At 44.6% G+C, this 25,372-nt stretch overlaps 1 protein-coding gene across 4 annotated transcripts in view; it reads left to right on the top strand.

Moving 5' to 3' along the window:
* Nucleotides 1-6,965: 6,965 nt before the first annotated feature.
* Nucleotides 6,966-25,372, top strand: part of LOC117346558 (cytochrome P450 4B1-like) — a 59,460-nt gene continuing 41,053 nt past the window's right edge. The window contains exons 1-3 of one of the 4 annotated variants that reach the window (XM_033916327.1): nucleotides 6,966-7,607; nucleotides 15,358-15,496; nucleotides 22,459-22,503. In XM_033916327.1, coding sequence (XP_033772218.1) covers nucleotides 7,404-7,607; nucleotides 15,358-15,496; nucleotides 22,459-22,503 — 388 coding nt within the window. In that variant the 5' untranslated portion in view covers nucleotides 6,966-7,403. Of the gene's footprint in view, nucleotides 7,608-9,879; nucleotides 10,051-15,357; nucleotides 15,526-22,458; nucleotides 22,504-25,372 lie in introns of those variants that run through there. The other 3 variants (XM_033916326.1, XM_033916329.1, XM_033916328.1) reach the window with 3 other exon arrangements.

Raw genomic sequence — 25,372 nt, 5'->3', positions numbered from 1 at the left:
GCAAATTCCTTCTGTAAGAGACTTGAGGTTAACATCATCCAGAGATAGTATTTTCCATTGCATTGGGCCCAGGGAATGAAATAACATCCCTCAGTATATTCACCAGCAGCAGGATATACAGAATTTCAAGAGATTACTCAAAAGGCATTTGTTGTGTCAGGTGAAATACAGGGTCTGAGACTGAATAAATGAGGAAGAGTAGATACTGATGATAGTAGGGTGCTGGTCACTGATGTATTTTACTGTTCTAAAAAGAAAAAGAAAATGCCTATAACTTCAAGCCCAGGGCACAAGACCAGCACCATTGAAAGTTTTTGTTGGGGTTTCAGAAGAAGCTGGATGCAAAACGCATCAAAACCTGCTAAGGGCTCCTTTTACGAAGCCACGGTTTATATTCGGATTGGTTTATATTCAGTAATAGCTTCCTTCACCCCATTTGTTAACCATGCCAAATCTGTTTGCTAGTGCCTCCGGATTAGGAAGGGCCATTCCTGGACACAGAAGTCAAACCTCTGATGAAAGTGTGATCTAGGAATGTGTTCGTATATCGGACTATACAGTATACACTGCGATAAAGTCTCTGCATTCAGGTAAAAATTGCAAATTCTGGGGTACTACCACAGTCTTTCTCCTCAGAAATGTTATATTACCAGCAAATAAATCTCATCTTCAGAAAGAGCAGGCGAGAAAAGTCACCCAGAGCAGGGCATCCGTGAATTTTTTTCCCCCAGCAAAAATCAGCCAATCTGTTAAATTAAATTTAGCAATTTTAAAATATATCCAGCAGATGGCGCCGTGCCCCACCTCAGACATAAGAGATGGGGAGACAAAGGGAATGGATTTTGCTTTGGTATCTTCAGGATTCAGATTTTGCACGGGATGCTGACTGCCAGATTACCCAGTCTGCACTGCCCCACCTCTTCAACATAGTGATGCACATTGCAATGTAGCAAAAAAACCCAAACAAACCAACAAACAAATAAACAAGGCCAGGCTATGGCGTCTCTTCTAGACTCTCTGCTGTCTGTGAACATTTCTCGCGTGTGGCACTTGATGTCTGTATTCTGCTTGACTCTGGTGCTGCTGAAAATGATCCAACTGTACCACCGACGGAAAGAGCTGATCAGAGCCCTGGAGAGCTTCCCCGGCCCTCCCCCCCACTGGTTCCACGGACACTTCCAGGAGGTGAGTCTAGTCTAGTCTTTGGTTTATATACCGGGTTATCTCCTAACAGAGCTCGACTCGGTTCACAAATAATTAAGACCAGAATATATAATACGAACCTGAGAAAGAGAATGTGAAAATGCTATCAATTTGTCACTTCAGTAGGTAAACCATTAAGATATTGTGTGAACAACAAAGTTTTTAGGGCTTTATGAAATTGTTGTAGCTGACCTCAAAAGCATCTGGATTTGCAGTAATATCAGGCCAGCTGTGAAGGGAAGAGTGCATCAGTATTAGCCATTAAGAAATGGATTGACAAGTAACTAGGGAAGTTTCATGTTCAGTATTTCTCTGGAATCAACTGCTGCTGTTGATAGGATGTGAAATGTGGATTTATATTATTGATTTTCAATGATACGCATTATTCAAGCAGATGGGGTGTCAAAGTTGGTTCTCGAGGGCCGCAATGCAGTCGGGTTTTCAGGATTTCCCCAATGAATATGCATGAGATCTATGTGCATGCACTGTTTTCATACATATTCATTGGGGAAATCCTGAAAACCCAACTGGATTGCGGCCCTCGAGGACCGACTGACACTGGACCCCTGTGTTAGCTAAGCTATGGGAAAAAAGTAGCCTTATTGCATCCTTACACACAGTGGCGTAGTAAGATGGGGGGGTAGGCGTGGTCTTTCTCGGGGCGCCGGCCCCCCTTCTCCTCTACGCCCCTTCCCACTCCTCCCCCTGCCACGCACGCGCCCCTTCCCCAATACCTTTTTCACTTCGGCACAAGCAGCCACCAACTTGTTGCCCGTGTCAGCTTTGACACTCTCTTGGACGTCACTTCTGGGACCTAAATTTTGTGCATCCTATTTTATGCCCGTCAGTGCATACTAAGGGGGGGGGAAAAATTCATCAACGAGCGCTAACTGCATTACCACATGCTAATCGTGTTATCATGTGCTAAACGCTAAAGATGCCCATTATATTCCTGTGGGTGTCTTTAGCATTTAGCAGGAGCTAATGTGGTAGTGCCTGTTCAGGAATCTCCTTCCCCCCTAAGTTTTAGTAAAAGGGCCTCTAAATGATTGGAGGTGCAAACACAATAGAAATTGCCCATTCTTGGACAAATTGGAGGGCTTGCTCAATATTAAGGTTACTCAACACCCACTGGTACTCCTAGAGTTGGCTCCTGTGTAAATAACTAGAAGAATACCCCCATTACTGATCTTTTCTTATTGGCTCCTTATAGAATTGCCCCCTTTTGGGTCACACTGCAATGAATGCTGAGCCTGTGAAGTAGAGGTCTGCACGGGAACAGGGATCACGGGAACCCCGCGGGAATCTCCCCTAACCCACAGGACTCCCACGGGGACCCCAGTCTAGTCAACGGGACTCCCACAGGGATGGAAGGCTTTGGAAGCAGGGTTTTGTCCATATAATATAATGGAAACGTCAGCCTTAGTAAAAGAGGGGGTTTATAAGTTAATTACCTGAACAGAAAAAAAAAAAAGGGTTCCACCAAAGAGACTCCACAAGGAAAACAGCATTGCTTGAGTACCTGATTGTAAAAACCGCTTAGATAACCTTGATAGGCGGTATATAAAATCCTAATAAACTTGAAATTTGAAACTTGAATGCAAACACAAAAGAAACTGTGGAATTGATGATCCTGTCAGAAGTAATTGCATTTTATGGAGACAGGCAGGGATGGAGGTAATTCCTTGTGGGGATGGAGAGGATCCTGGCGGGGACGGGCAGGGATGGGTGGGGTTTCTGTCCCCGCACAACTCTCTACTCTGAAGTAATAACAGTGGTTCTCAACCTTTTCTTTGGGGATCACCTGATCAGCCATCATGAATATTGCATGACATACATTTACATATTAGGAAGCAGAAAATCCAAATCTACTCTATGCATGTTCATGTGAGTATCCTGAAAACCACACTGTCTGTGTGGACCCGAGGAGGAAGTTGAGAGCCCTGAGGGCCTGATTCTCTTTTGCACGCCAACATCGGCGGCTGCCTAAGAATCGGCTACCAATCACATGTCAATCACGTGTTGGTGTCCAAAAGAGAATCGCATCTACACTCCTGGTCAGGCGCCCAAAATGTAGGTCAGTATTTTGCAGGCCTACATTTAAGGTGTCTGTCTCATGTCTATGTAGATTTGTGGTAATGCCTAAGCCCCCCCCAAGGCCACTGCCAGGCGAAGTCACACCCATAACCCAACTAGGGTGTGCTTAAGCATTGCTAAGCATCTGCATGTCTCCATAGATGCACTCCTGAAGCCTACCATATAATAATAATAATAATTGATTTCTTATATACCGCTATACCGTGATGAGCATCCTGCCTCAGAAACCTTTTTTTTAAAACATACATCCCAATTGGCTGCCAGACAGTGATAGGACGCCTGCCATCGGGATGTGTGTTTTCAAGAATCGGGCCCTTAATATATATATATATATAGTGTTCTGCCACAGGAGTGTTTTTTGATTCAGTATCAACTTATGCAGTGCCCTCTGGACTTCTTGTATTACCATAGTTGCATATATCTTGGTTTTCCCAATGTTCTCCTGTAATACCTATTTCAATTGTGCGCCCTTTGGGGAAGAGACTTACCTGAATGCTTACCTGCATTAAGCAGTGCTGCATACATCCAGTGGTGTTAGAAACACGATAAGCCTGATAATTGTTATGAAAGCTAATAAATTGCTGAATAGGTTCACACAGATCTCCATTACATCTCGCAGAGGAATCTTGATCAAGGGAACAGGAAACTAGCGTTTGCTTTTTTTTTTTTCCCCATCGTTAACTTTGTCTTGGATTTTTAAATGGGCAGCTGGTTGGACAGAGTGCTGAGGTTAAACAAAAGAACATAGTTCATTGTAATATTGTGTTGGAACAGCTGTGGTTTAAAGTGGTAAAGAAAACTTTTTGCGAGCTTTTAAGAAATTAATTGTGAACAGCATTTTTTCTTGACCTGTGATTTGAAAGTGAGCCTGGATTTTATAGCAGATTGCTAAGTTTGCAGAACTCTTTATTATGCTCAGGTCTTTACTCCACTATGTTAATTTTTTTTTTGCTCAACATCCTCCAACTTTGGCAAGCATAGGATTTATAGTTATGATCTTCAGTGATTTCAACTACCCCAATATTGACTGGAAAAATGTTACATCAGGGAGTGATAAGGAGGTAAAATTCCTACATATATGACTGCCTTATGGATCCAGGAATTGACAAGAGGGAGAGAGCTGTTTAAGATCTAGTCCTCAGCAGAGTTCAAGACATAGTGTTGGGTCCTCTGGGAAACAGTGATTATAACATGATCACATTTGAGCTAATACCTGGAGTAAATCACAAAGAATTTTTGAAAGGGTGACTGATAAAATGATGAAAATTGTTAAAAAGAAGCTAAAAGGATTAGCCAAAAAGGTTAGGGGGCTCATAATAATAATAATTAAAAAAAAAAAAAAATCTAAAAAGTGGCCTAAATGGGCAGTTGGACGATCAAAAAGCCTGATCGTCCAAGTACCAATAACCAAAGCTGGTTTTAGAGGTATCTAAAACCAGCTTAGGCCTTTCCCCTGCCTCTAAACGTATAGAGTGAAAAGAGGCGTTTTTAGAGGAGGGGAAAGGGCGGGAGGTGGGCCGACCTACACCTAGGCGTGCAGCAGGTATAAGCAAACATTTTGACAGGTTGCCTAGTCGGCACTTATACGTTTTGACGTAGACCAAGTCAAAACAGGTATAAGTGCCGAAAAAGGGCCCACTGAGCTGATGGCGGCTGCCGCGATCTGGGGGGGGGGGGGTTAAAAATGTGTGCAAAGGTCTGCAGTGCATCTAACCTCGCGGACCTCATCGATCTGAACTGCACAACCTTAAAAATCTGAGTTATAGATTTGAAAGGATGAACGCTGATAGTTTGGGGCATGGTTAATATATTTAAATTAGTATGGGGCCCATTGATATCCTATGTTAATTCACTATAATAGGTTTTTGATTGCGAGTCAGTTTCTGTCATAATTTGATTTTTAAATATTTACACTTGGGATGGGTGGGAGGATGGAAGGATATGGCTAATATGGTAAGGTTATTGGGGAAATCTATGGGGTCCTTTTATCAAGCCGCGCTAGCGGGGTTAGCACGTCGGACATTTAATCACGCGTTAACCTAACGCCTCGTCAATGGAGGTGTTAGCGACTAGCGTGGCAGGCGGTTTAACACGCGGTATTCTGCGCATTAAACCCCTACCGCGCCTTGATAAAAGGACCCCTATGTTTCTGTGTTTTATTAAATTATTATTAGGTGGGAGGGTGGGGGTAGGTGGAGAAATTGGTTGGTAATGTATATTGGAAAGTTAAATGTGCTTATATTGACTTATTATATATGATATACAGTAAAACCTTGGATTGCAAGTAACTTGGTTTGCAAGACAAGCAAAACATTTGATTAAATTTTAACTTGATATACAAGCAATGTCTTGCAATACAAGTACATACAGTATATACACATCACAACTGATCTGATGGTTCTTTTCTCTCTGTCTCTCCCTCTCTCTCCTCTTTCCTCTCTCGTCTCTCTCCTCTCTTTTTCTCTCTCTCTTCTCTCTCCTCTCTCTTCTCTCTCCTCTCTTTCTCTCTCTATCTTTTTTCTCCTCTCTTTTTTTTTTCTCTCTTCTCTCTCCTCTCTTTTTCTCTCTCCTCTCTATTTCTCTCTCTCCCCTCTCTTCTCTCCCCTCTCTTTCTCTTTCTCTCTGACACCACAGGAGTGTAGTGACTGTTCTAAATGAGTGAGGTCTTGCAATACAAATACGTGTAGCATTTTGTATTAAAGTTTTGGGGTTGTGGAACGAATCGTCTGAGTTTCCATTATTTCCTGTGGGGAAATTCGCTTTTATATATGAGTGCTTTGGATTACGAGCATGCTTCCGGGACAAATTATGCTCGCAAACCAAGGTTTGACTGTATTTATGTATTGCACTATTGAAGATTGTAAAATCAATAAAAATGTAAAAAAAAAAAATCTCAGGTTCGTGCCACTTTTAGGGCTCCTTTTTACGAAGGTGTGCTACGGGTTTTACCGCACGCACCGGATTAGTGCACGCTAGCCAAAAATCTACCGCCTGCTCAGAAGGAGGTGGTAGCAGCTAGCGCATCCAGCATTTTAGTGTGCGCTATTCCACGCATTGAGGCCCTAGCGTGCCTTCGTAAAAGGAGCCCTTAGTCTCTGGCTCTGACAGACCTCTATGACATTTTAGCGCTGATGCTTTTCCCTCCCTAGGCTGAGACTAAAAGTGGCACAGACCCCAGGGCAAAAGTTCTGCCGCTGGTCTCAGCCTAGGGTGGGAAAAGCATCAGCGCTAAAATGTCATAGAGGTCTGTCAGAGCTAGAGACTAAGGTGCGCTAGGGCTTTAACGCATAATTGAGCTGGCGTTAGTTCTAGAAGCGGTAATTTCCTGCGTGCGCTAAAAACGCTAGCACACCTTCGTAAAAGGCGCCCTAAAAGTGGCGCAGACCTGAGATTTTTAAGGACGTGAGGTTTTAGGTCCATTTAACCAAAGGGTTTCCCAGAGGAACAGAAAAGGGAAAATCCTGCCCGAGGCTTCATCTGTACATACTCCGCGGATTTTTCCCTCTCTATACATCTCAGCCCAGTCCGCTCACTCAGACGCTGCTTCGGGACCTCGGGCCGGCGACGTCAGAAGCGCGCGGGACCTTCCACGCTCGCCTGCGTCGCTCCGCCCCTCAAACACAGGAAGTCACGTCAGAGGCGGGATCAAGATCGGCAGAGCCTATAGCGATGCAGAGGGAATGTGCCGCGGTGTCTGTGGTCGCGGCCAGAGGGCGGCTAATTGAGCTGCCTGGATCCCGGGACAGCTGCCTTGTTTGCCGCCCCCGGAAAGGGGAAGAGAAGATGCCCGGAAAGCTTGTTCGCCTTCCCCTAACGCCGCTGGGCCCCTCCCCCCTGATGTTTGCGCGCCCGAGGCACGTGCCTATCCTTTAACCCGGCTCTGCGCGTCTGCAAGCATTTTCCCCCAATACCTACTCTTGCCACTAGATGGTGATCGAGACGCAACTCTTGGAATCTGCAGGAGGGCAAAGATTGTTGGGGGGGGGGAGGTGTTGCAACCACCTGTTTATTGGTTGAATGACCTGGATTGCAATTCTAGGCGTAAATAGAGGCAGAAGAAAAAAGAAATAGCTTGCCTGCCACAGCCCCATTGCTGCAAAAACATGGCATCTATTATAGAGCAGATGCTCAGCTTCTCTTGGAAAACCTGGGACATCAGTCAGATTTTCCCCCTTCTTCTTCTTTTAAGCCTGGGACTTGTCCTCCAGAAGATAGTGAGGGTCCTTTTTCGAAGGAAGCAAATAGTTAAAGCCTTGGATGGTTTCGTGGGTCCTCCATGCCACTGGTTGTATGGGAATGTGCATGAGGTAAGGCAAAAATTTATTTTTATCTATAATGCAGGACACCTGGAATGCTCTCCCAGAGAAGGTTATTGCGGAATCCAACGTTCTAGGATTTAAAAGCAATCTAGACGCACATCTCCTTACGAGAGGCATAGAGGGATATGGGTAACTAAAATGACGCCAGGTGTACGCCTGGCTGGGCCTCCGCGTGCGTGGATTGTCGGACTTGATGGACCGAAGCTCTGATCCGGAGATGGCAGTTCTTATGAATGACATTCATAAAAATAAAACATAACCAATACATACAGCTAAAAATGGAAAATAAAATTATATAGCTGGAAATATATAAATGAAAAAATAAAATCATATAGTTGGAAAATAAAATTAAATAGCTGGAGTTAAGATGTGCATTGCTTTTTAGGTCAGTTGCAACAATGTATTGATCGGTTTCAATTCAAGAAACGGCTAAAAACCCAATTGTTTCTCACCGGATTCTTATGACTTAACAGTTCTTTGGAAAAGTAAAGTTAGTTCTCTTCTGTTGATTTTAACATTTTAGTTTCTCATAAATATTATGTTTGTTTTAACTCATGTGAACCATTTAGTTCTTAAGTGGTGTAGAAAAAATATAAACAAATAAATATATCAAAATAATTCAAACAAAACTTAATGAAAAGACTGACAAAACAAATAGACCTTAAGTGACTGCTACCAGCCCTGAATATCAGCACCACAGCTACCGACCGAATTTGCTTCATGTTGGTTGGGGGGGGGGTTATAGCTGACTTTAACATGCTCCAATTCTCCTTTGATATGTGTCTGTAGGTGTTTCTCGCTTTTCCAGCTAGTCTGATTCACTGTTTTACGCTTCTACAAATTTTGGGATCTTGCCAGGTGTAGTACTTGTGCCCTGGATTGGCCACTGTTGGAAACAGGATTCTGGGCTCGTTGGACCCCCAGTCTGTATCAGTATGGGAACTCGTATGTTCTTATTACCATGAAATGCATAAGGTAGTGGTTCCCAGCCTATGGTCCGTAGAATCCTAGGGGGTCCGTGAAATCATTACAAGGGACATTATAGGACCTAGGTGGGATCAGCAGTGGCTGGGGAGACGATGGTGGCAGAGGTGAAGGGCAGAAGTAACAGCAGCTATAGGAGTGGAATCTGAGGAAGCTGTGAATGGGGGAAAGAGAAAGTGGTGGAGACAGGAAGAGGATGGGAGAGACAGAGAGCCAATGACAGGCTTGATGCTGAAGGCATGGGATTTATTCATTTCGATTTATAGCTCAGGGCGGATAATAGTAGAACAAACAGAGTTTCTGAGAACGAGGTAACAGAAGAGCAAGGAGGTTATAAAAGCAGAGAGAGCCTAGCTAGGTACATTAAGGCCAACAATTTATCATCAAAGGGAAATATTCAACTATACATATTTTGTGGCAGTGTATCTAAGGATAAGATGAGGTTTACATCGATCGGTTTGCTTTGTGAATACTTAAATAAATATTAACAAAATTGACCTGTAGTTCTTCACCTTTAGGTGATCATTATCTGAAAAGTAATCTTCACATTCACTGGGCTCTAAGGACATTTTGATCCCACCAAACTGCCCTGGTGACTGACTTGCTTAGCTCATGATACTCATTAACTATCTGGTCTTGCCTGCAGGTCTTTTCTGAGGTGTGCCTGGAGTCAGCTTCTCCGAGATTAAGGAAGGCAGGGTGTCAGTTTCAAAGTTCTCTTTGGAGCTGTGATGCTTTCTGGACTACTTGCCTCCCCCCAAAAAAAAAACAGAACAGCCTCTTTCTCTCTGCCTGTTCCAAGGTGTTTACCCCACCCCCTTTGTGTGCTGTATTCTCTAAAGTGGGTGTAAAACCTGTCCCTGTTTGCTGTCTTAGCAGTGTGCTGTTTTAAGGGCACATAAACCTCAGTTCCAGAACTATGGGCTAGATTCACTAGGATCACTGATCGTGTCCCGATAACTTTGCGACCATGACCCAATTCACCAACCTTACTCCTGATCCAATCCGTGCATGCAAATGAGGGGGAATGGCATGCAAATGTAGGAAGGCAGCGATTCACTAAAAAATTTCAGGCACACTGACCGGGTTGGCCGATCCAAAACTAAGCGACTGCTGAAGACCAGTCACTCACGTCCTTTCTGACTGCTCTGCTCTCTGCCCTGACTCTCCTCTTGCCGTCCTGCTCTCTGCCCCGACTCTCCTGCTCTTCCCCGCAGGGCGAGCTGTGGGTTTAAAGCAGGTTAAAACCATGGGCTCGCAAAGTAAAAAAAAATTTCAAGCATGCGCAGACCATCTATAGGCAAAGAAGATTGTTCGCGCTTGCGTCAGGATCGCTCTTCAGTGACCAGTGCGGTCGGTTGGGGGTGTGTGACTCCGATTGCCCCTGTTTGCATGAGGACACGTCACAAATCGAGCAGCCGGCAACCTCTCGGATCGGATCCGTGAGGTTAGTGAATCTAGTCCTATATCTGTCCCTTGGAACTTCCTGCTTTGTTTCAAGGTCTTCCTTGCTGATCAAACATTCAGGAAGTTAACTAAAACCTACCTTTTTGACAAATTCCTCTGATTTCTCCTCCCTCCTCCTTCCTCCTCTTCTGACCTCTACTCCCCCCCTAGACCCTTTATCGCCGCATGTAACACTGCCATTTGTAACACCGCTGTATCTAACTTATAGCAAATGTAACTAGCTGCTAAAATAACTTCACCGTATATTTATCGTCTAAAATGTAAATGTAACATGACTGAATATGTATCGTCTAACGAAATTGTAACTTCGCTGTAAATGTACAGTCTCTTCATCTGTAAACCGCATAGAACTTCCATGGTAATGCGGTATACAAGAATAAAGTTATTATTATTATTACTCTGTGCAGTGGCAGGGCTGCACACTGTTGCAAACCTTTTCCTTACCACACAATGCATGTGTGCATACCACATTCCTTCCAGCTCACTTTTATCATGTTCTGGACAGGTCTCTTCTCACTTTTAGCTTTCTCTCTACTTGCACAATCTTGCTGACGTACATCTTTACTTAAGAACATAAGAAGTGCCTCTGCTGGGTCAGACCAGAGGTCCATCGTGCACAGCAGTCCACTCGCGCGGCGGCCCAACAGGTCCAGGACCTGTGTAGTAGTCCTCTATCTATACCCCTCTATCCCCTTTTCCTTCAGAAAATTGTCCAATCCCTTCTTGAACCCTAATACCGTACTCTGTCCTATCACGCCCTCTGGAAGCACATTCCAGGTGTCCACCACCCGTTGGGTGAAGAAAAACTTCCTAGCAATGGTTTTGAACCTGTCCCCTTCCAACTTTTCCGAATGCCCTCTCGTTCTTGTACATACATCTCTACTTGCACAATCTTGCCGACGTACGTCTTGTCTGCTTTCAGATGTACCATTAATCTGTTTTACTCCTTGCAATCTTGCCAGGTACTTGTGACCTCGGTTGGCCACTGTTGAAAACAGGTTACTGTGTGCTTGATGGACCTTCAGTCTGTCACCAGTATGGCAACTCTTATGTATGTTACTATTTTTTTTTTTGCCCTTTGCTTTGAATTAGATTATCCCAGCATGTTCCACTCTGTACCACATAATATGGATAAGTTGGCTTATCTTGCACATATCTAAAGATAAAAAAAATACAATACAACCATTTTTTTAGGCCTTTAGAGAAACCCAGCTGTGATACTGGAGTGCCGTATTGATTAGCCCAGCATTGTTAATGGGCCAGAATTGGCATCTGTCCAGTACTCTTACAGGGATTCTCAGCTGTGATCCCTCAGGACTAGCTTCATCTTACCAAACTATACAAATTAGCTTTGTTTCTTGGACATATCTATGTAAATACATCTGATTAATATTCATTGTGGCTACCCTGAAATCTTTGACTAAGAACCACTGATTTGTAGCTGGACAAAACAGCTGTAATAAACATATTGGAAGTTAATCAGTCACCTCATATGAATGGAGAATAGGGAAATAATTTTTCATTCATTAGGTTTTTCAGGGACTAAATGAAAGACTAAGGGGCTCTTTTACTAAAGAGTGTTGGAATCAGGGTTTAGTGCAGCTGAACAAGGGGCTTTCCCACACAGCAGATTCAACATGGCGCAATTTAGAGGCTAGCTAAAATTTGGTCTTGTTTCCTTTTTGGCCAAAAATGCAGGTGTTTTCAGCTGAAGCTGAAACAGTGCAATGTCCCTAATATTGGTGTAGCTACTGCACCCTCCCTCCCAGAACAGGAGCAGCTCCCCTCCAGTCATTGCCTACTTGAACAAAAGTAGCACCCTGCCCTCCTTGACCCCCCCTGCAACCCCCCAGTAAGACCTCCCCTTAGACACAGCCTACCCTACAAGCATTGGTGATCCAGGGGTGCAGTCAGGGCAGGCGTGATCCCCACTAGCTTGTACCTTGCTAGCTCCATTCTCAAAATGGCTGTTATGACTGCAAGTGGCAGTCTCATGAGATTGCTGCTAGAGGTTGCGGCAATTAGATTGAGATTGGAGTTGGCATGGGTAGGTGCGATTGCCTATCCATGGCGGCTCCAATCTCAAAATGACTGCCATGACTTCTGCTGGCAGTCTTATAAGACTGCTGCTTAAAGCTGCAGAATCCATTTTGACAATGGACCATTCCTGCCTCTAATGTATCACTCACTGGATCATCAATGCTTGTATGATAGGCCCCAGGTGGGAAGGGGGGGGGAGGGTGTCCCTATGGGTGGTGGTGGAAGTCTGGGAGAGAAGCAGCTTTTGTTCAGGGGAAGGTGGGCAGCTTTGATTAAGGACAGCCGGTTTCAGTTACAATTTCAAATGAAACCAAGCAACACAATTTGTCTGCAGGTTTGGTTTCGGTCATCTTCGAGCACAATTTAAGGTACATTTGAATAAATTTGTTCCAGGTCATACACTAATGTTCGCTTGGCACGTTACCTTTACAAATTTAACACAGGAGCGCTTCTCACCTTTTGTTTAGCAGGCATCTAAGTTAAGTGCAAAACGCTGTTTAAAAGCAGTTAAAAAAAAAAAAATTCAAGGCAGCTAATGGCACCTATGAAAACAGTACCTGAATCGTGCCTAAGGAGCCACGCCATGATGCTTAACACCACAACAGTGCGCCAGGTGTTTCAGGTGTGTTAGTTGTGTTTTAGTTGTTTGCATTCTTCAACTTTCTGTACAAGTGGATACTTGAATTATATAATTTGAAATTTGATAAAAAATTAAAAAAGCCACCTCTTCGAGACTGCTTTCAACTCCTAACTCCTCCCACTTTAGTTTTTGCATTCATAACCCTATATGTCATGTCTGTCTGTCCAAGTTAGATTGTAAACTCTTCAGAGTAGGGACCGTCTATTAAATGTTAAAATGCACAGCGCTGCATTTGCCTTCAGTGTTATATAAGTGATAAATAGTCGCAGTACTTTCTGTGCATATCTGCGATCTGTGTCCAAAACTGCGTGCCTAACTTTGGACGCCTTATTCAGAATTTGGGGGTGAACCCTCCGTTGCATAACGTCCAGACTTAGGGGTCCTTTTACTAAGTAGCAGTAAGTAATAACGTGTGCCTACCGCTGCTCAAAGTCCACAGAAGCAGGCTATGCTCAGGAGCCACGTGCTAAGTACAAGCTCAGCACAGGCATGCCGTCCATGTGCTAAAAAAGAATTTTTTTGCGTTGGGGGGTGTGTGTGTTTGAGGCAGAAGGCGGGCGTGCCCTGCGCTAATCGGTTAGCAAATGAGCACCGGTATGCGCTGACTGATTAGCACAGGATTAGTGCAGGAGCCCTTACTTCCCGCAAAATAGATGGTGGTAAGAGCTCACGCGCTAATTTCAAAATTAGCGCATGGCCATTAAGAGACGACAAACAATCGCCCAGCGATCGAAAAGATCGGAAGTACTTCATAAAACCTAAATAAAAGGCTCCCTGTGAAGAAACAGAGGGAATGTGAAAGGTATAATAGCCATATAGGATTCTAATAATAATACATTAAATTATCGTCATGATCAGTGACTCCTCAGTGTGGGGTTATAAGCCCTTCAGAGTACAGACCTCAAACGAGGCACCACGGCTCCTTTGCTCAATAAAGCCAGAGAGGGAAAACTCCCGACCTCTTAGCTGCACATCATAAGAACATAAGAATTGCCATCTCTGGATCAGACCCTGGGTCCATCAAGTCTGGTGGTCCGCACACGCGGAGGCCCCGCCAGGTGTACCCTGGCATAGTCCCCTTATCGTTGTATGCTTCTCAAGGGAGATGTGCATCTAGTTTACCCTTAAATCCTAGAACGGTGGATTCTGCAATTACTTCCTCTGGGAGAGCATTCCAGGTGGCCACCACTCGCTGCGTGAAACAGAACTTCCTGATATTCGTCCTGGACCTGTCCTCCCTCAGCTTCAGTCTGTGTCCTCTTGTCCGTGCCACATTGGACATTGTAAATAACTGCTTTCCCTGCTCCATTTTGTCGAATCCTTTCAGTATTTTGAAAGTCTCGATCGGATCTCCTCGCAGTCTCCTCTTCTCAAGGGAGAACAACCCCAGTCATCATCGGCAGTCACTGGTGTGCACAAAATGTGAATGTTTGTATGTTAAACGATTTTGAAATATGGATATGTGGAAGATTATAATACAGTGGTGCCTCACACAACGAACTTAATTGGTTCCAGGAGCAAGTTTGTTATGCGAAAAGTTCGTTATGTGAAACGTGTTTTTCCATAACAATACATGTTAAAAAAAATAATTTGTTCTGTAGCATAAAATATGCTAAGATGACATAAAAAAAGATAAAAGATAAATTTTTTGTTATTATTTTTATTTAGATACATCTAAAAACATAATTGTTTTTTAAAACAAAACATATTTTTTAAATTTAAAGACAGACTAAGTAGAGTCTAATTTTACAGTGAGAGAGGGCAGAGTCTCAGCGGCAAAAACTGGGACTTAACTGTTCATTTTTTTTTTTTTTTCTAGCATCGGGGAAGCGGCGAGATTAGCTCCGCCCCCCCCAACGCATCAGCAGTAGGCGCCGGGCCCCTGCGAGCCGACGGTCCGCCACTGCACAGGGAGCCAGGCGGAGAGAGGGCAGTTAAGCGCGGTGCCTGCGCGGAAGGATGCAGCTCGGGCGACTTTGTTGTGTGAAACGAAGTTCGTTGTAGGAAGCAAGACCTGAAGTTCGTTGTGCGCAGCGTTCGCTGTGCGAGGCGTTCGTTATGCGAGGCACCACTGTACTTTATTAAGTGATTGATTGGATTCTAATGTTTAATTTTAAACACAAACATTCTCGGCATTTTAAATGAGCCCCTTGGACTGTAAGCTCTCCAGGGACAGGGAAATACCTAGGGATCCTTTTGCGAAGCCGCGTTAGCGGTTTAACGTGCATAATAGTGTGCGCTAATTTGCCGGCCGCGCTAGCCACTAGCGCCTCCTCTTAAGCAGGCGGTAGTTTTACGGCTAGCGCGGGGGTTAGCGCATGCTAAAAAGGTGCGTGCGATAAAGCCGCTAATGCGGCTTCGTAAAAGGAGCCCCTAGTGTACCTAAATGTAACTCGCCTTCAGTTACTACTGGAAAAAGTGTGAGCTAAATCCAAATTTAGAAAATGTTGACACAATATAAAATGTTGGGTTTATCAATTTTTATTTTTTTTTTTCCTTTTCAGTCATATTATGGGAGAAAAGATTTAAGAAATCAGATCCCAAATTATTGTGCGTTTTTTTTTTTTTTTTTCTCTCTCTCTCCGGACAATATCTGATGCTACACAGTTTTCAAAAACGTATCGTTGCAGTTTCACCGAGATGGCAAAGATTTCGATAAAGTGGTGTCCTGGGCAGCACAATACCAAGATGCCTTCCCCCTCTGGTTTGGAAACTTCACCGCCTTCTTATTCGTCACCCACCCAGAGTACGTGAAGCCTATTTTTTCCAGAGGAGGTAAGGGGCTGCGTCTCACTTCAGAGAATGAGACACAAAATTTGGTTTCTGCCCAGCTGTGGGATACAGACACTTCTCCAAATCAGACTGATCAGCAGTGAGTTAAGGGTGCAATTTTCACCCAAAAGTCCATTCTGTAATTAGGTGCATACACGCCACATACACGCCTAAATCCTTTACACACTATTCTACCAAGTAATGCATAAATTCTGTAGAAGCCCTTTTACCAAAAAGGCGGTAAAAAGCGACCTGAGAGCAGCCTAAGCTGGTCATTCCCACGCACTAAGGCCATTTTTTACCGCGCAGGTAAAATGGCTTATTTTGCTATTTTCAGCATTAATGGCCTCACACTAATATTCCATCAGCATGGTAAGGACTTGGCAATGTAGCTGCAGAATACCTCCCCTTACCACACTAGACATGTCCCCAGTGCTAAAAAATACATTTTATTTTTTAGTGTGTGGTTAGTATGTGCACATGTTTGTTTATTAAAAACTTTTTGTACCACATAACAGCCTAAAAAAGAATCCAGCTTTGCAGTGTGTTGGGTTTTTACATGTTAGTGTGTAACTTAAAAGAGATATGGGTAAGAGATGGGCTAATTTCCCACTTAAATGCATTATTTATAGAATACTATAATTTATGCATGTCTCTTTTTTTTTTTTTTAAATAATTTATATTCCGCATATCCTCCAATTCTATGTGGATTACAAATTATTCAGATACTCAAGCATTTTCCCTCTAACTGTCCCGGCGGGCTCCCACTCTATCTAATGTACCTAGGGCAATGGGGATTAAGTGACTTGCCCAGGGTCACAAAGAGCAGTGCAGGATTCAAACCCACAACCTCAGGGTGCCAAGGCTGTAGCTCTAACCACCGCACCACACACTCCCTTGACACACTTAGGCACACCTACTTATGCCTGCCATTGACCAGGTGTAGATTATAGTGGCTAAGTTTTGGCATGGCAATTAGAGAGCTGCACAGGAATGGAGATGACGGGGGACCCGTGGGGATCCCGCGGGTTCCCCCTTTGGGTCGCGGGGATTCCGTGGGGACGCCTCCTAGGGTCGCGGGGATCCTGTGGGGTTCGATGCAACTCGAGCCGCGAGGCTCGTGTTCTTTTTCCTACCTGCTCTGCCGCAGCACACATAGCCGACTGGAAGTCTTCCCCGATGTCAGCGCTGATGTCAGAGGGAGGGCTTAAGCAAAGCCATCCCTCCGACATCAGCACTGACATCAGGGAAGACTTCCGGTCAGCTATGTGTACTGGGGCAGGGCAGGCAGGAAATAGAAGACGAGCCTCGCGACTCGAGCTCCATTTTGCTGGTAATTTGCTTGCATATTGTGACCAGTCAGGTATACACCAAGCACAGGTCCCAGTCTGCTCAGAAAAGAAAGAAGTGAAAAAGAAATACTGGGGAGGAATTGGAAAGGATCAGGTTAGGGATGAGCTAAATAATAGCACTGACCACCGGGGGAGCCCAAGAGGCCCTTGGAACACTGCCAGGGCTGACACAGCAGGGCGTTTCCCCAAACTATATAACCCTGTCTCTCCCAGTAGAAAAGCAAGCCGGCTAGGAAGGAAGCTAGGTCCTTGCCTTCCTAAGGATCCTTTCCAGCCAGACAGGGACAACGAGTGCCAGCCTATGGAAGTAGAGCAGTTTGAACAGCCTGGAGATCTGTCTCAATCTGAAGAGTTCATGGATATCCCAGAGGCTTGGACTCGTGAAGAGGATGAACCTGAACCCATGCAGGTGAACTTAATGCTGAGCCCCAGACAGTGAAGGTGTTGGCAAACTGTTTGTGTGCTGTGTTTTGCTGTTTGAATGAAGATTTTGCTTTGATAGCTTAAAGAGAGTGGGGGAGAGGATTTGCTGCCACCTGGGAGGGAATTTGTAGTCTGTTTTTCAGGCCAGTAATTGTGCAAATCCTGTGACTCTCTCTTTTTCCTGGCAGCCATAGTTAGTGATTGCCAGAGGCTGTTTTTCCTTTATTTTTGTGCTATGGACTAAGAATGAAGGATACCTGAATGTTGGATTATAATTTTTGTTTGGACTGAATAAAGCAACTGCTTTTCAGCAGTCTAAGTAAGCTCCAGGGAGCCAAGGTCTCTGTATGAGGCGAGACCTGGAAAGCAGTGACAAAGTAAAGCTGATAGCTAATCAAGTTTATTTTTGTTTCTTTGCCCTTTTTGGCAAACGTTTGGTTTTCTTTTTCTCTGATAAATGCTGTATTTAATCTGGAGAAAAATATCAGAATGCTGAAAGGCCTGACTTACCTGTTCCAAAGACATTGAGTAAAGTGAACTGTTTATTTAACCTGTCTGAGTGTTGGAACTTTATTTTGGAGTTTTTTTTTTAAGGAAATCCAGTCCTACAGGATGACTCCATGTCGGGTCACACGAAAATGTTCATTTTGGTGTAGCCGTGCTCAGAGCCTTAGAATCCTAGCCCGGATGGCTCAGACGGCCACAAGATGAAGGTTGGGAGGCGGAACAGAAAAGGGGGGAGTGAGTGAGTTTTTGGACATAAGACATGAACTTGGAAAAGAGAATGGAGGAAGGGCAGGAAAGAGATGCTGAGGTTGGGGAGGGACTGTGTTTTTGTGTTTTTCCCAAGGCATGAACTTGGGAAAGAGGATGGAGGAAGGGAGGGAAAGAGATGCTGAGGTGGGGGAGGAGTGCGATTTTGGACACAAGGCATGAAATTGGGAAAGAGGATGGAGGAAAGGAGGGAAAGAGATGCTCTGGTGTGGAGGGAATGCGTTTTTGGACACAGAAGGCATGAACTTGGGAGAGAGGAAGGGAGGGAAAGAGATGCTGAGGTGGGGGAGGGAATGCATTTTTGGACATAGAAGGCATGAACTTGGGAGAGAGGAAGGGAGGGAAAGAGATGGTTGTGTACATGGGGAATGGAAGAAAGGAAATTTTTTGGTCATAGGGAGGGAGTGAGGTACAGATGAGAGGGAGGAATATTGTGGTGGAACGGACAGATTGAAATGGAAGCAAGAGGGAGGAATGTTGGACATAGTGGTGAAGGGAATGGAGGGAGAGATGTGGCATGGTGCTGGAGAGGGTTGATAGAAGGAGAAATGTTGGACATGGGGCTGGTGGGCAGGTACGAAAGATGAGAAAAGGATAAATGCTGGACTTTGATAGGAGGAACCAATTGATAGCAACAGAAGAATTTACAGAAGATGGGAAAGCTGAAAAAAGAAACTGGGACCAACTTTATGGAAAAGTAAGTCTCCAGACAACAAAGGTAAAAAACGGAATTTATTCACTAAAATATGTTAACTTTGAGAAATGTATATAGCAGATGTCTTTGTATTGTGTTCAAAAGAAAAGGAAATGCATTTCTGGTTTTATTTTTTCAGTGCTGAAGTACTTACTGACCCTTGCTGTGACTGGTGGAGATCCCCAAGCACCGCCAGCAGAGGACCTCCTTTAGAGACGGCCAGAACTCCCCTCCACCAAGCACAACAGTCACTGGCAGCATCCATGAGCCACTGAGGTGCCAGCATCTGTGACTCAGAGACGCTACTGCTGCCTGCCAAGCTTGGCAAAAGGGACCCCCGGCCAACTGCAAAGGAAGTCCTCAGCTGACAGCTTGGGGGTTCTCATCAGCTGAGTATTTATATTTTATATTTACATTAGAGGCTTTGGTAAAAACCCGTTTACAAAGTATGTATTCTTCCCAATTAATATTTCCAAATTAATAAAGTCTCTTTGCTTATTTGTAAATGGGTCTCTACCAGAGCCTTTAATTCAGTAGCATAATTAAATGAAATAACTATTTCTGAAGTTTATAGGGACGGGTGGGATTCCTTAAGGGGACGGGTGGGATTTTGGCGGGGACGGGTGGGATTTCTGTCCCCACGCAACTCTCTAATGGCAATACAAGTTTATATCAGTTCTCTATAGTGACCTCTTTGTGCTCAGATACCATTGTAGAGTAGTGTGAGAGAGTAAAGGATTCTCTCTCACTAGTATTACCCTTTCACTGAACAACAGGGGGTGTTGGCCCATTAGTGGGTAAACTACAGGGTCCAGGATGCACTGAGCTCTGTGGCTCAGAGCTCAACCTTCATCCAGCAGGTGGCGCTAAACTGCCAGAACAGGCTACCCTGCTGAGTCATGGGATGGAACTCAGGAAGGAAGAGATTCATATTACCAGTATGGGATCATTCAGAGAGGTCCCGCAACAAGAGGGATAGGGTTACCAGCTATCCGGATTTCCCCGGATGGCTTTTCAAAACCTGGCACTTTGTCTGGGTTTTGTAAAGCTTCCCCTGAAACTGTGTCAGGCAAGAGGGCATCCGGGCAAGGCTAGGGCGGGATTAGGGGCAGGACTGGTGCATGGCAGGGATGGGTGGGCCTGGGGGGCGGGTTTAAGGGGTCTGGATTTTGCAAATGTAAAATCTGGCAACCCTACCCAGGGAGACCCCTGAGAGAGAGGCTCCCCCCCTCCACACACACATACTTTCCTAGCTATTGGCTGTGAGGGAGCCTTGGGAAGGACTGGAAGGTGTGAGAGAGGATTATTCTGTACGTGATTGAGGTAAGCCAGCATAGAATAATAAAGAAACTGTTGTCATCAGTGTGGAGGGCAGGAACTGACTGCATGCTTGTCTGAACTGTATGAAACCCAGATGGAGTTATATGAGACTGAAGCTGTTCAGCTGAATAAAAGTTTATTTTGTTTTCTTGGGCTTGGCCTGGTTAAAGCTGAACAAAGACTTGCATTGCACCTTCAAAGTTGTTTGTGTTGTGCTTGTGCTGTCCCTAGGAAAGGCTGAACATGGGCACTTACCACACTGCGTCATGGGTCCCAAACCCGCTAGCTCCGCTTTAAGCCAAAAATGAGCTATGGTTTCGTATACATAAAGGATATTGTTGTCTTCTGGTGTAATTCATTGTGATTCACCTGCAGCCAAGTTGCAACAAGATTTGTTTTCAAATTCAGCTAAGGAAGTGAGGAGTGGCCTAGTGGTTAGAGCCGAGGTTGTGTGACCCTGGGCAAGTCCTTCATTGCCCACCACTTTGAATGTCTAACCACAAAAAGTCCCGTACCCTTTCCCCTACATCCAGACAGATGCTACTTCCCAAACCAGCTAAGTCTTTTACGTTCTATGGCTATAACAGATAGCATGGCATACAGCAGGCTGATAATGTGGTAGGCCAGTTTGGTCACATGCAGTGTTAAATTTGGATATATGGGTAACAGAAGAATGTTTTTTGTGTTTTTATTAAGAGACAGCAAACAAAGAATACATAGCATCCACAAGAAGAACAATATACTGAGCAACCCCCCCCCCCCCCAACAACAATACCTCCATCACCCAGAACCCTGTTAATTTTGCCCTCCCCCCTACCCAAGGAAGGAAAACCTACAACAGAAAACCAAAAAACAAATGGCATGAGGGTGAGACTCTTAATCCCCCCCAGTGCAAAAAAACAGAATAAGCTCTCCAGCAGTAGAACCCCCCCCCCCCCCTCAAATCAACCCTTGACCCCAGACATCATAAACTATCCGGTATCCCTACAAAATCACAACATAGGATGCAAATGAGGCTGGCAGAGAGTAGCTAAATTTGCCCATATGAGGGGAGCCTTAGGCCCCGAGGGAAAGGCCCACTATTTCGAAGAGGTGGGCCTGCTAGCAGAAGGGACTAGGTATCTCTCCGGCCAGCCTTTGTAAGCAGAGTAAGGGGGAGGGGTCGTGAGGTCGGAGGCATGGAGGAGGTCAGGCATTGCTCGGTGATGGGAGTGGCCATTTCTCCCTCTGTAGGGGGGGTTGTTAGCAGTGTCAGCTGATTGTGCGACGTGATAGGAGAGTGTGGGCATCTCTCCTGATGATCTTCGATTTGGGGTTTGGTTTTTTTTTTAAATTTTCAGGGGGGGGCAGGGATCTGAGCTGTCAAACCTTTCTTTCCTGTCAGTGCCTGAGCTAATCAGCACTGATCAGAAAGTAAGGCAACAACAGCTCAGACCTGTTGGCAAATTTTGGCCGCAAATGTGGCACAACGAGGTTAGAGAATTGCTCGGTTTGATCATTTTAATATTAATGACCTCATAGTACTACATTTGCATGGCAGTATCGGAGACTGCTAAAAAATTTGGAAAAGACCTTGGTAATCTGTTTTGATAATCCACCGCTAAAATGCATGCACGCTGGAACCAGCATAGTGAGCAGGTTAAATGCAGATTCTGGTTTTAAGAATCTGCCCCTTAGTAGGGCAAAGACCTGTCTTGAGAGCCATTGAATTAGCACATCTGGAAGGACCCATCCTACACATTTTGGCCCCAGACATGTGTCTATTTTGCCTATGTCTTAATCCTGCCCTTCTTCTATATACTCCTATATGAAATCTTTTATCTATTGAGTTATATTGCAGTGACTATAGATGCCCAACTCTGAAGTTAGTGCATGAAAAGGTTCCTCTTCAGATCGGCTAAATATACTTCCCTAGTTTCACTAAAGGGTTAAATTCAGCTGCTCAGAAAATGGACATTAACAGAGCAGAATTAGGTCAGGGACAGAAGTTATTGTGCTGGCATTGATTTTAAGTGCTAGATGGCCAACCTCAGACACATCAAAAGCTGTCTTAAATTGTGTCAGGTAAGTTTTAATTTTCTACATTTAAGCATGTTTTCAGTTACTACCTAAATAGGAAATTTCTTAAATCAATGGGAACTGGATTTCAGAGCCTGTAGCTTCCTGACTCTTGAGGTAACTGGTACATGGTAATATTTGAAGAACTTGCTTATTTCTTATCCTCTTCCAAAAATAAAGTGAAAGTTTCAAAGGAGTCATCACATTTCAGCTTCCTTCCATTATCATTTTAACAGTTTTTCGATCTTGATTCATTGTAATTAAAGGCACCAGTAGAACACAATGTAATAAAGTTTATTTTCTCAAATTTTATAGATCCAAAGAGCATTATGACCTATGATTTCTTCATCCCATGGATTGGTATGTATCATCATCTTTTATCAGTATTCCTGTACATACAACATACTGAAGAGAGGGACAACGTTGAGGCCCATTCAACACAGTTACCTGTAGCAGGTGTTCTTCAAGAACTGCAGGATAGGAATCCTCACAAATGCATGATGTCATTGGGTGGAGCTTTCATGAGAACTTTTCTCCAGCACTTTTTCCAGAACTTCTGAGAAAGCCTCTTGACTCATGGTGCCTCTTCCTGCCTGCCACTGTCGAATGGGATCCCCTCAGTCCATTGCAGACTTTGTAGAATACAACCCTTTGGAGATAAGACAAGCAGGACAGATGAATCGTCACACACGGGACCTCCTAGCTACAGGCTGTTTGCAACAGGAGAAAGGAAAAACGAAATCAGAGATGCTACAACAAGCAAACATCAAAACTGTTTTTGGTAGCAACGAGCCTTCCTCTTTTATTTTTTATTTTTAGAAAGTAGGGTGGAACTGAAAGTAATGGGCATGGATAGGGGATGGAGTTAGAGTCTCATTCCCAAATAGATTCTAGAGGACTGTCTGGCCAAACCTACTCTTGCATTGGGAATCTTGTTCTAGACAATAATATGAGCTGAATGTGCGGAAAGAAGTCTATGTAGCAGCCCTGCAAATCTCGTCAATGTTAGCTGGTCTCAGCCATCGACGCTGCCATAGCTCTGACATTATGTGAATTGTGACATGACCTTCTAGAATCAGCCCATAGAAACATAGAAACATAGAAGATGACGGCAGAAAAGGGCTACAGCCCATCAAGTCTGCCCACTCTGCTTACCCACCCCCTGTCTATACCCTAATGACCCAATTTCCTTATCTTGACCCTCGTAGGGATCCCACATTTTTAAAGTCTGGCACGCTGTCTGCCTCGATCACCTGCACTGGAAGCTTGTTCCAATGATCAACCACTCTCTCTGTGAAGAAATACTTTCTGGTGTCGCCATTAAATTTACCGCCCCTGAGTTTGAGCGGGTGCCCTCTTGTGGCCAAGGGTCCCTTGAGAAAGAAAATATCATCTTCCACTTCGACACGTCCCGTGAGGTACTTAAATGTTTCGATCATGTCTCCCCTCTTCCTACGTTCCTCAAGAGTGTAGAGCTGCAATTTGTTCAGTCTCTCTTCGTACGAGAGACCCTTGAGCCCCGAGATCATCCTGGTGGCCGTCCGTTGAACCGATTCAATTCTGCGCACATCTTTACTGTAATGTGGCCTCCAGAATTGCACACAGTACTCCAGATGAGGTCTCACCATGGCCCTGTACAACGGCATTATGACTTCAGGCTTTCGGCTGATGAAACTTCTATTGATACAACCCAATATCTGCCTTGCCTTAGATGAAGCCTTCTCCACTTGATTGGCAGTTTTCATGTCTGCACTGATGATTACTCCTAAATCTCGTTCTGCTGAAGTCCTAGTTAAAGTTTCTCGGTTCAAGAAGTACGTCCTGCATGGATTTCCGCTTCCGAGGTGCATGACAAGTTTCAAGTTTCTTAGCATTGAAGCCTAGCTGCCAGGTTGAGGACCAACTTTCCAATGTAAGCAGGTCCTGCGCCATATAATTCTGTAAACTGCATTCACTTACTATATTACATAGTTTGGCGTCATCGGCGAATAGTGTTATTTTACCTTGAAGCCCTTGAGTCAGATCCCCTATGAATATGTTGAAAAGGAGTGGACCCAGGACCGAGCCCTGTGGCACTCCACTGGTCACCTCCGATGTTTTAGAGAGGGTACCATTAACCACCACCCTCTGAAGTCTGCCACTCAGCCAATCATTGACCCATGCAGTTAGTGTCTCTCCTAACCCCATCGATTCCATCTTGCTTAGCAGCCTGCGGTGTGGGACACTGTCAAAAGCTTTCCTGAAGTCCAGGTACACGACGTCCAAAGACTCTCCCAAGTCCAACTTTCTTGTTACCCAGTCAAAGAAGCTGATGAGATTGGATTGGCAGGACCTACCCTTGGTGAATCCATGCTGACTGGGATCCCGAAGATTCCCTTCATTCAAGATCGTGTCCAATTTGCTTTTAATTAGTGTTTCCATGAGTTTGCACACTATTGATGTGAGACTCACCGGTCTATAATTCGCAGCCTCTGCCCTGCAACCCTTTTTATGCAGAGGAACGACATTAGCTAATTTCCAGTCCAGGGGAACTTTCCCCTTACTTAGGGAGGAGTGTGTGGCGCAGTGGTTGGATCTACAGCCTCAGCACCCTGGGGTTGTGGGTTCAAACCCCGCACTGCTCCTTGTGACCCTGGGCAAGTCACTCAGTCCTCCATAGCCCCAGGTACGTTAGATAGATTGTGAGTCCACCGGGACAGATAGGGAAAATGCTTTAGTACCTGATTGTAAAAACCGCTTAGATAACCTCGATAGGCGGTATATAAAATCCTAATAAACTTGAAACTTGAATTGAATAGCTCAGCCAACGGTTTCGCCAGGACATCGCTCAATTCTCTGAGCACTCTTGGGTGCAAATTGTCTGGTCCCATGGCTTTGTTCACCTTGAGTCTTGCCAGTTCACTGTAAACTTCACCTGGTGTGAACTCAAAATTCTGAAACGGGTCTTCTGTGCTTTGTGTTGCCTTCAACTGCGGACCGTGTCCCGGTGCCTCACAGGTGAAGACTGAGCAGAAGTATTAATTCAGTAGTTCGGCTTTATCGGAATCTGCTTCCACGTAACTTCCGTCCGGTCTTCTGAGGTGTACTATCCCACCTGTGTTCCTTTTTCTGTCACTAATATACCTGAAGAAGGATTTGTCCCCCTTTTTAATGTTTTTTGCCAGAATTTCTTCCACTCGAAGTTTTGCCTCCCTAACTGCTATTTTGACCGCTGTAGACCTGGTCCTAT

This window comes from Geotrypetes seraphini, chromosome 12 (genome assembly GCF_902459505.1).
Source record: "Geotrypetes seraphini chromosome 12, aGeoSer1.1, whole genome shotgun sequence".
NCBI lineage: Eukaryota > Metazoa > Chordata > Amphibia > Gymnophiona > Dermophiidae > Geotrypetes > Geotrypetes seraphini.
The sequence above is the reverse complement of the archived record's forward strand: the minus strand, read 5'-3'. Positions and strand labels throughout refer to the sequence as shown.